The sequence below is a fragment of the Myotis lucifugus genome, unplaced genomic scaffold (assembly GCF_000147115.1).
Source record: "Myotis lucifugus unplaced genomic scaffold, Myoluc2.0 scaffold_1513, whole genome shotgun sequence".
Classification (NCBI taxonomy): Eukaryota; Metazoa; Chordata; class Mammalia; order Chiroptera; family Vespertilionidae; genus Myotis; species Myotis lucifugus.
In genome coordinates this window covers 40,815-52,461 of record NW_005872561.1, presented here as the reverse complement: position 1 = coordinate 52,461, position 11,647 = coordinate 40,815, and the positions used below count along the sequence as shown (strand labels likewise).

Genomic DNA, 11,647 nt, shown 5'->3' with positions numbered 1-11,647 from the left:
CCATGCAGACTAAGGCTGATTTGGACAGAAAAGGAATGTATAAAAAGATTATTTAGTAGCTCATAGACTTAAGAAACAATTAGGCAAAAAGCTTTACAGAGAAAAGAAAAAAGCAGTGACCAAAGACTGTTGAGAAAACAAGAACACAGCCAAGGAAAAAATATAGAGACTTCTATGGCAGACACAGCCACTATAGAGCCCTCCTGCCATGGTGGCTGCTGGTCTCTTGACCCCACTGCTGCTGCCAAAAGAATCTCTGTCTTTTCATCTTTGCTTCATCATCTCTAGATCCAGGCCCTGGTTAGAAGCATCCACTTGGTCAAGTCTTGGTCACAACCTGTGTCACAAGCTTCCCGAGTGGGAGGCCCAGCTTGTATTTAGCCAAGACCCACACAATGATGGAGGAGGAGGTTCTTCACAAAAAGAATCTGAAAATGGTGGGTGACCAAACACGACAAATGTACACTACCTTGGTCACTCCATTTCCGACTCTCTTTCTCCTTGTTTCTATCTGCCTGGAGTCACACCTGCCAGCATTACTCAATGGCCCTCAAAGTTACAGATTGCACAGTAACACAGGTAACCATGGGATCCATATCTTTCCCAGCTCAAGGACCTGGAGGTGTGTATAGATTTGGCTTAAGAAGATTCCAGTGGTGCTCCAACTGGAGAGAACCTATTGACCACAACCCCAAAAGGCCCCAGACACAGGCACACTGCCTTCCCTGCTGGGTTCCCCAGAAAGGCCACTGAACCTCTGCACAAGGACCACACTGCCCCAGTCAAGCCTGACTCAGTGAGGGCACTAAGTACTCATCTCTCAAATACATTTTTTTCACAGAGGAACATGTGGACATCTCATGGTTCCACGTAGCCCACTTTAAAGAGGATGGGATACTTCTGGAGAAGCCAACCAGGGTGGAGCCACGTTACACAGTCCTAGAGAACCCCAGCTTCTCCCCCATGGGAGTTCTACTGAGAAAGATCCACTCTTTCCTAAGCATTCCTGTCATCTCCAGCGTGTTGCTCTACCATCGCCTCCATCCTGAGGAAGTCAACTTCCACCTCTACCTACTCCCCAGCGACTGCACCATTGAGAAGGTACTCCAATAGCCAGAAAGTCAGGCCAGGGTGGGCTGAAAAAGACATGACGTGCATCCAGAAAGCCCCTGATATGGGTCTACTGGGCATAAGGATAGGACATGGACTGGTCTCCTGGGTCCCTAAGGTCTCCCCGAACTGAGCTCACTGCTCCATTACTCATTGCTGGACACCCTTTTGCAATCTCTTTCCAGGAGTCAGAAGGATGGGAGGGATCCATGCCCAGATGTATACCCACTTCTTCATTCTCACTTCTTCTCTAGCAATGCTTCAATTCCCACCCTGAACATAATATAGGCCCAAGTGTGGGGATCTCTGTGTAGCAGTCATGAAGGATAAGGAAGGAGGAATTCATGGTGGTATAGCCACCCCACAAACATCAACATGTGAAAGTCCTACCTCACTTTGTTCAGATCAGAGTCCAAAGGGTAGAATCTCTGAGGGAGACCCAGATGCCCTCCTCCCTTGAACAGTGTTCTTTATGCTTCCTAGGCCATAAATAATGAAAAAAGGAAGTTCCAGTTTGTGCAAATACACAAGCCACCCCCGCTGACTCCGCTCCACATAGGCTCCCGATATATTGTGTCTGGTTCACAGAAAATGGAAATAATCCCTGAGGTGAGCAGTCCATATATTCCCCACTCCCTAAGGCCAGAGGTCATGCTTGGGAATACCTGTGGGTCAGGTCTCAGAGCTTTCCAATGGACAGGCCCAACTGGAGTTTGGCAGATAGTGAGTGGGATCTGGGGTGAGCAGGAATCCTTCAAAAGTTGGGAGAAAAATCATTAGTAGGAGAAAGGGTTACATTCAGGATAGGGACAACATGGGGTTTGACTTAGGGGAACTGAGAAGTGTTGGGCTATAGGGAGTCGATGCTCTCCAATCAAAACCACCAGGAACACTTCCGTAGCTGAAGACATTGGAGTTATTACTCATTGCAGTGAGAGAACCCACACCAATGAGAACCATGGGACCCCCTCAGATTAAGAGACTCAGAAAGAACCTATTTCAGGACTTGGGCCTTAGTTGGGTAATTTGGGGGAAGATCTAAGGAAATGGAGATTTGGTCTAGACCTGGTATTCTGAGAAGGTAGGGCAATTCTATGATTGGGAACCTGTATACATTTACTCTCTAAGAAGGACAGGCACCACAATTGTGAATGTATAAATGCTGAAATAGTCAATTTTGCAGTGGGGGGATGTTTGGCAATTGTGAAATAGTATGTGTCCAACAGGAGGGCAACACAGCAGAGATGGCGGCATAATATTAGTTTGTAATAACAATGAGGTCTAGTTGTGGGCATCACATCAGGTCTGGGCATCAGGGGCTGTCTTTTATCCTTTCTCAGTCTCCCCTTTTCACCAAAGGGAATGACGTCAGGCCACTGGATATTCATCCACGATATCCAAATGTTCACCATTGCCAAGATCTTGCTGCTGAGGATCAGAGTTTCACCTGAATGGTAGTCTGTTGTAGAACTAGACTCAATCCTTTCTTTTTCTTCTGTTCTGAGATGAGTCCTTGGACCACTTGAAGTGACAATGACAGATGGAATACATTTCCAGGAGTAATGAGGAAATGTTATGTATCTTTTGAGTTGAGAAACATGAATCTAACAATGAATACCTTAGATATTCCTGCTGTGTCAGATCTTAACAAGGGATGAGAGACATGATTCACTCATTCACCACACATTTACCCAGTGCCAACCATGTGCTGTCTTCATTTGTGATGGTCCAGTGAACAAGACAGATAAGGCCCTGCCCTTGGGAAGATGACATTCTGGTGGATGAGACCAACATAATAAAGAAATGGACCTAGAACCATGAAGTGCTGTGAAGAAAACACAACTATGTCACTTAAGAGAATGACTTGGGCTGCTTTATATTGGGTGGTCAGGGGAAGAGCCGCTGAGCAGTGACATATAAGCTGAGACCTGAGTGACAAGAAAGGTTCTGGGAGGTGAATATCTGTAACAGAGCACTGTAGGTCCAGAGGATAGAGAAGCAGGCAACCTTGATCCCTCCACATGACAAATAGTAGGTCAGTGTGGCAGAGCTTACTGAGTGTAGCAAAGAGAGAAGTAAGCTGGGGTCACACAAGAGACAGAAGTTTCCTAGGGCCCATCAACTCTGTTGCCCTGACCTGGAGTTTGGATTTTGTTTAAAGTGCAATGACTAGATCTCAGAGGTTGTTGCTTGGTAATACAACACCTGCTTTAGTTTCACATAGATGCCTCTGGCTGCTGGGTAAGAATGGGTGATAAGAAGACAAGAGTGTGCCCTACCTGGTTTGGCTCAGTGGATAGAGCATCAGTCTGCAGACTGAAAGGTCCCAGGTTTGATTCCAGTCAAGGGCACATGCCTGGGTTGCAGGCTTGACCCCCAGTAGCGGGTGTGCAGGAGGCAGCTGATCAATGATTCTCTCTCATCATTGATGTTTCTATCTCTCTCTCCCTTCCTCTCTGAAGTCAATAAAAATATCTATTAAAAAAAAGAAGAAGACAAGAGTGAAAACAAAAGACTATTGCTATGGTACAGGCTTGAGCTGCAGATACCTTGATTAAGGAAGAAGCAGCTGAGATGAAGATAAGTTGATGGATTGAGGGTATATGTTGCAGGTACAGCCAATAGGACTTGGCTTATGAAAGCGAAAGGTAGGAGTTAAGGATGATGCCTGAATCTGGAACATGAGTGCTCAGTGAATGGTGGTGCCATTTACTGAGTGTGGGTAAAATGGGAAGAGAACATTTTTTGACGACAGTTGGGAATCAAGAGTTGTCTTGAATGTGATTTAGCAAAGGTGATGGATATAAATATTCTATTGATTGAAAGTGTGTCAAGCACATGAATTTTCTGTTGATTGAAAGTGTTTCAAACTTAGGATACATTGAGAAGACAGGCTTTGGGTTGGAGAAATGTGACTTTGGGTTCAGGATGGAGGAGGTGGAAGACGATCTGGTTCAAGATGGAGGAAGAAGGATCTGGTTTAAGATGTGTGAGCACTACATTAGAGATGAGTCCTGACCCAGCCTTGTCCTCTTCCTTCTGAGTCAGGATTTGTGAAAAATGAGGAAGAGAGCAGTGCCTGAGGTGGCATTAATTTCAGTAGAGATCACCCCAGGGTCCCCATGGGGCTGAGCAGGGCCAAGAAGGTGTCAGGTGGGGAGACACCTCACTTGCAGGATGAATGGTGGCTTCTCACATCACCACTTTTTCTACAGGAACTGGAGCTCTGCTATCGAAGCCCTGGGAAACCCCAGCTCTTCTCTGAGTTCTACGTTGATCATTTGGGGTCGGGGATCCGACTGCAGATTAAAAGCAAAAATGATGCGACTGTGGTATGGGAGGCCTTGGTGAAATCAGGTAAACTCAAGACAAGTCCTTGGAGCTCAGTGGTGGGAAACAGAAAGTCAATAAAAGAGTCTGCCTCTGTGTGTGTGTGTGTGTGTGTGTGACCACAATTTGCTAATGGGAAGAAATAGCCCAGGGAAGTGGCTTTTTCTAGTTATTAACAGTTGACATGACTAGTGTTTGAACTCAAGTTAATCTGACTTTAAGCTCCATTCCCTCTCCTATGCACCATGGTGTCTCTACACTGCCCTAGATTTAACAGATTTTGAAACCGACAAGGCATTTGGCAAAGTTTCTCCTACTAGACTGGACATGAGTTGAGAAAATAGGAACTAGACAGTTATATGGTTGTACGAATTAAGCCAGTTATGGCAATAGCACATACACTATCCTGGATCACTCAGATATTTTAAAGAAGACAAGAGGGAATCAAATAATGAACTTTCAAGAATGATTGCAATTTTATAGTCTTTTAAACCATCACCAATACTCCCAAGAAGTAAATCCCCCTAAGAAGTCCTTCTAGAAGCCCTAACTGGTTTGGCTCAGTGGATAGAGTGTTGGCCTGCGGACTGATGAGTTCCGGGTTCAATTCCAGTCAATGGCATGTGCCTTAGTTGAGGGCACATCCCCAGTGGGGAAAGTGCAGAAGGCAGCTGATCAATGTTTCTCTCTCATCAATGTTTCTAACGCTCTATCCGTCTTGCTTCCTCTCTGTAAAAAAATCAATAAAATATATTTTTAAAAAAGTTCTTCTAGGAAAAACCAACCCATGTTCACTGTTGAAATATGTCAATCTGCCTTCTGAGCTGCTACAAACAGTCTTCCCAGTGCAGAGAAAGAGTTTAACTCAGGGAGGAAACCAAGATGGCATCATAGGTAAACACCGGAGTTTGCTGCCTCGCACAACCACTTCAAAAATACAACTAAAAGACAGAATGGACATCACCCAGAACCACAGGAAGGCTGGCTGAGTGGAAATTCTACAACTACAAGGAAAGAGAAAAGCATACCGAGACTCAGAGGTGCGGTGCGGAAGTAAAATACTAAGGTACAGAGGCGTGCGCGGAGAGGGCTGGCGGCTGAGCTCCAGTTCCGGGCGAGTCTCTGGGGACCCAGACTCATATGGGAGAAGCGAAACTGTCTGGCGTCAGTCGGAACTCGAGGGCAGCTTTCTCTCGGAGGTACTTGCAGCAATTGCTGGGACACTGAGAAGCAGGGCCTCTGAAGGCAGGACTGAGAGCAGCCATAACTGCTCACTCCGCCCGCCCTGTTGATCCCCTGGGACCCGCCCCGTCCAAGCCTCGCATGGAGGCATTTGCTGGATAGCCTCAGGCAGAGGCTAGATTAGCACCTCCCTAGAGATCCAGGACAGAAGTTCTCCCACTGCAGACACAGCTGATTCTCACAGCCAATTGGCCTGGAGGCCAATCCCTCCCAGTGTTACCTACAACAATCAAGGCTTAACTACAACCAGACTGTGCACAAAGACCACAAGGGGGTGCACCAAGAGTGTCCTCCTCAGGTAATTGGGGAGGCTGAACCACTGGGCCCTAGAGGACACTTAGCACAGAAAACCACTTTATCAACACAGGGAAGCATAAAAAATGCGGAGACAAAGAAAAAGGACACAAATGACAGAAATGGAGGAAAGCAAACTGCTGGATATAGAGTTCAAAACCACACTTTTAAGGTCTTTCAAGAATGTTCTAGAAGCCGCAGATAAATTTAGTAAGACCCTCGAAAAGATTGGTGAGACCGCCGATAAATGTAGTGAGATCCTCAAGAAATCTAGTGAGACCCTCGAAGTTATGATAAAGGACCAACTGGAAATTAAGCATACACTGACTTAAATAAAGGATATTATACAGACTTCCAACAGCAGACTAGAGGATCACAAGAATCAAGACAACGATTTGAAATACCAAGAAGCAAAAAACACCCAACCGGAAAAGCAAAATGAGAAAAGATTCTAAAAATACGAAGATAGAGTAAGGAGCCTCTGGGACAGCTTCAAGCGTACCAACATCCGAATTATAGGGATGCTGAAAGGGCGAGGGCTAGGCCCTCCACCTTGCCCCAGGGTAAGGGCTAGGCCCTCCACCTTGCCCCAGGGTAAGTGCTCCATCTTACCTTGGCCACGTGCTTGGCAAGGAGCTTCTTCCCGGAAGTCTAAGCCTCTACTAGCCACACCCAGGAACAAGACACAGACTTGTGCCTGGCCAATCGGCAGAGCACAGTCCTTTCTCCTCCCCTTCCTCCAACTCCCCCTATATAACCGGTCTCCACACAGAGTTATCTCTCTCTGCTTCCTGTCGCTGCGTCGGCAAGGTGGGGGAGCCGAGCTAGCTCGAATAAAGACTCTTATGCTTTTGCATCGGACTGGCTGGCTCCCTGATGTGGTTTCTTGGGGATCCTGAAATCTGGGCATAACATTTTGGGGGCTCGTCCGGGATCCCCAAAACCATTGAGGGACCCCCCAATCCGTAGAGTCTGACTGGCCGCGGTAAGTGTCTGTGTGTTGTGTATTCTGTTCTGTGTGATATATGTTATCTCTAAGGGACTTTTCCTGTATCTGAAGGAATGGCTTCTAGATGGTACTCACCGTCAAAACTCGGACTGGCTAAGGGTTCGAATCTGGCCTATCTTTTAAAAAAGGTAGAAGAGAAGCATTCCTAGGCAGTTTTCTACTGCCTCTGTTCAGGGACTTGTTCTGTATCTGTTCTGTGTGAGCTCACTTCTGAAATCTGTAATCGCCCGCAATGATCTAAGTGGACGCACAGGAGGATCAAGGGCGGGAGGAGTCGGGGGACGCCTCGACCCTCCATCTGGAAGGGTGTACTTTTGCTTCCGCGGAGTCGGAAGGTCTGTAGGAACCCCCTCAATCTGAGAATCTGAGACGAGGCGGGTCGCTCCCGCCGGTTTGGCGTAAGGCCATCGTCTAGTTGCTTCCATGGAGTTGGAAGGCTGTTCTTTGGGGCCCTCTGTTTGTCTGTGTCTGTGTTTTTCTGTTTTCTGTGGACTTACTGGACGGATGTTATGGGACGGACTCAGACTGCTCCTTTGGGTATTGTGATTGATCATTTCAAGGAGATTGGGGGAGGCTGTAGAGCTCCCTCAGGAGTTGGGAAGTTGTTATTGTTTAAACTCTGAGTGAATGTCTGGTGAAAGTGTGTGAGTGTAGAGGGAGGGGGCCTGCCCTCTCCCCTCCTTTGTGTGGCTCCACGACTTCGGTCAGGTGGGCATCTGAGTGAGGATCTGTGAAAACAGGTCACCCCCTCCTCAAGTAAATGCGTCTGGGATTTCTGTGCACGTGTAGAGAGAAAAGCTGGCTTAAAACTAATGCGCGCACTGTCCGATTTTGGATAGAGTTTTGAGCTAGAGTCTCTTTGCAGATGTGCAGGATGGAGCCCAAGACTGATCATTTACCCAAAGAAAAAAAAAGGGGGGGGATGCTAGCTAGATTCTAGACTGATTGAGAAATGCTGAATATTTTGACTTGCCAGCTAAAAGTTTAAGGTTCGGATTGAATTGGGAAAATTTGTGTAATTCTGGTAACTAAATGCCTTTGCTTATTGATCCTGATTTCCAAAAAAAAAGTGTAGACAGCCACCATTTTGGGCTGCATGATTTGGCAGCCGCCATGTCAGGCACATGACTTGCTGCTCCCCTGGGGCCCGCCATCTTGAAACAGCAAAGGCCCCTCCCTCTGATTTAGTCAAGGGTGGAGCTTTAAGGTGGAGTTTTATGGGGCAGGAAGTGTGCTTGCCTCACAGATTTATTTAATACTATTTTTAAGCTAATCTCTTAAATCTAGAAAACCCTGCTTTCCTTAAACTAAGGGCAATTAAAGGTTATATGTTCCCTCCCTAAACAAAAGTTAAATAGCTTATGTCAAAGTCTTAAAAGGGACTGATAGCAGTAATCCAATTTCTAAAGTATTATTTCAGGTAGAAACTGGTTTCATACTGGACTTAGAGGGCACATTTTTCCTTTGCCTGGGCCCTCAGAGGGCTCCAGTTAACTTATCAACTCAGTGTTCTGGAGACCTAGGACTGTAATTTAGATAACATGCCTAAGTTTAACCCAGGTTACCCACGGGATCTAGATAATATGTTAATCAAACTAGGTTATCTGTTGGTATTTTGTGCTGTAAATGTGGCATGCGCCTGTGTAAAAGTGTTTTTGTTTATTCCTGTTTTGTTTTGTTTTCTCCTGTGGTGATTCAAAGTTTTTAATGGGAAATGTTATCTGTCTTTATTGAAAATTGTTTAGCTAGTGAAATTTCTGTTTGTGTCTAAAAAAAAAAAAAAAACAACCACAGGCTTGATTTCTTTGAGGCTGAGTGCTCTGACCGATAGCAAAGTACCCTGAGCGGCCGCTGGGATCTTTCCCTAAGGGCGCTTGCTCTCTGTCAGAGGTGGAATCGGCCCGCCTAACTAGTAAACATCTCTGTCTGTTTGTTTGCTGAGAACTTTGATTTGCTATGTGATATTCTGTGCTGGGTTGGGATTTTGAAATTCTGGGGTAGATTTAAAAGGTATTTGTGGATTTTCTAGTCTGATTGGGACATTTAAGGGTGGGGCTCACAGTTCCTCAGGGCAGAGATTTCATGGGCCCTTCCTCCTGCCTGTGAAAGGAAGGCAACAGGCCCTAGAATCTGTACGAGACCAGCCCAACCCCAACTCCTCATCAGCACAGACCAGGAGATTGGGTTCACGACAGAAGGCACTGCCAGGAGACCCTCGAACCATGTTGGAAGGGTCCCTACACTGTGGTGCTGACGACCCCCACTGCTCTCAAGGTAGACGGCGTAGCGACCTGGGTCCATCCAGGAAGACTTCGTCACCAAATGGAGCGTCGATCGAGATCAACGCTACCCACTCAAGCTCAAGCTATGGCGTGCTCGACCTGCCTGATGCTGGTAACATTGCTCGCGATCACTCCTGCTGCCGGGAGCCCCACAATACTGTGTAATAGACTTAGATGATGCCTGCATCTTCATGGACATGGCTCCAAAGAGACAAGGACAATTTATAGGAAGGTCAAGAATAGACTTTAGTAGGATTTGGCTGCCTGAAGCGGCCATGATGCCAATATTATGTTTCATTGTATTGATATGTTATATTGACCTTTGATTCTCTTGCAGGTTTGAATGTATGTTGACTGTCCTGGAAGGGGACTGTGTGGGGTGAACCCCAAGAGTAGAGGGTGTCTGGCTGCCAAGAGGGCAGGTGCCCAACTGGGCAGGGAAGGGTGCCCATCAGGTTTTGGTCTCTGTTGAGAGACAGTTGATGGTTGGCAGCCTGTATATTGTCTTGCAGGCCTGCATAACCATGCCCATGTCGGGGGTAGTACAAACCTCAACTGTAGAAAGCTGGGAAAGGCCTGTTTGGAATAGAAGGTCTAAGGCATGGTTATGCATAGAAAGAAAGTTTAATGCCAACAGTTACTGTTTTGTTATAACTCCATGAAAAGGAATTGGCAAGGAAAAATCAAAAAATCTTAGAGCAGATCAGTATGTTTTTCTCCTTACATAATTCCTCTGAAATATTGGCAATGCTAAATAAGTCATGGCAATACATTTCTTTGCATAGATTCAATAAGACTGGTTCCTAATAGTGGTTTTATTAATGGAAAACTTTGACTGGAGTATCATGTTTTAAAGAGCCCTGTCTGAGCTCTAAAGACTTGAAGCCAGTAAAAATGCCACGAAGAAAGCCTGGTATCCTGCTTGGAAGCCCTGAAGATGGCTGGCGCTGGAGCGTCAGGCCCATGCCCTACCATTATTGGCGGTTGGTAAGAGTAGAAGGGGAGCAGTAGGGATGCCTCTGCGTTCCTGCGGAACCCCCACACACTCTGGGCCGCAACAAGTAGGAGGGCTACTGAGATGGGCTTAAAGCCTAGAGCGTGGGCTCAGGTGGAGTTGTTACAGGTGAGGGATTCACCTAACTCAGCAGATACTGCAGGCGGGCCTGATGGCAGCTGGGTGGCGCGGCTTCCTGGCCCTACGGGGCACATTAAGATTCAACCATGAGATTCCAGCAAAGGTAGTCAGTTACCATTCTTGTTGTGTTTATGCAAACATCAGGACAGTAGATAAATTAATCTTGATTTGGCTTTTTGATAGCCATGGAGGAATTTTAAGAAGAAAAATCCTATTTCAATAGAAGTTGTTAAAGCTAAAATGGTTTCTTTCCCTTCCACCAGACCATTTGTTAAGATATGCCCAGTCCGGGCCTCTAGCAACGGTGGAATAGAAAAGCAGTCCGTCTCATGATTGAGCCGGAAGTTCCAAGACAAAGGGGGAATGAAAGGGCGAGGGCTAGGCCCTCCACCTTGCCCCAGGGTAAGGGCTAGGCCCTCCACCTTGCCCCAGGGTAAGTGCTCCATCTTACCTTAGCCATGTGCTTGGCAAGGAGCTTCTTCCCGGAAGTCTAAGCCTCTACTAGCCACACCCAGGAACAAGACACAGACTTGTGCCTGGCCAATCGGCAGAGCACAGTCCTTTCTCCTCCCCTTCCTCCAACTCCCCCTATATAACCGGTCTCCACACAGAGTTATCTCTCTCTCTGCTTCCTGTCGCTGCGTCGGCAAGGTGGGGGAGCCGAGCTAGCTCGAATAAAGACTCTTATGCTTTTGCATTGGAAAAAAAAAAATAAAAAAATAAAATAAATTGCCTATTATCAGTTTTAGTATTGACAACTCATTTGTTATATATCTGGTTAGTTAGGGTGCCAACAAATATAAAACACTGGTAAAGCTTCCTTCCCTTTTGTTTTAGGTTGAAAGTAAAGGTAAGTTAAATTTCTAACATTTCCATCCCTTCTTCTAATTATTTTGCACATCCCATGGAGTGTCAGTTCATATCCTCTGTGAGTTTATTGTCTATACACACAACAATAGGCAAAAAGCAGGGCAGAGAGAACTCTGGAGAGGCCTTGGGACTCATGTGAATGGGGTGGGTTGGGAAGAAGCTGGAAGCACCAGGGTGGATTAAATGAGAAGGGTGGGCTCATACTTCAATTTATTCCAAGCGCTCCTGCTAAGGCCATTAACTATACCTTTGTATGTACAAAGGCTCACGGCCCACCATAGCACTTGGATGTTCAATCAAAAGTTATTAATTTTAATTGAATTAAAAGTGTTGGAACCATTATGTGACTAATTTAAGGCCCCAGGCTGGGCACCT

At 46.2% G+C, this 11,647-nt stretch overlaps 1 protein-coding gene across 1 annotated transcript in view; it reads left to right on the top strand.

The window, feature by feature from the left end:
- The first annotated feature begins 963 nt into the window (after positions 1-963).
- Positions 964-11,647, top strand: part of LOC102419291 (NACHT, LRR and PYD domains-containing protein 1-like) — a 14,240-nt gene continuing 3,556 nt past the window's right edge. The window contains exons 1-2 of the mRNA XM_023748534.1: positions 964-1,101; positions 4,326-4,467. Of these exons, the coding sequence (XP_023604302.1) occupies positions 964-1,101; positions 4,326-4,467 (280 nt within the window). The remainder of the gene's footprint in view (positions 1,102-4,325; positions 4,468-11,647) is intronic.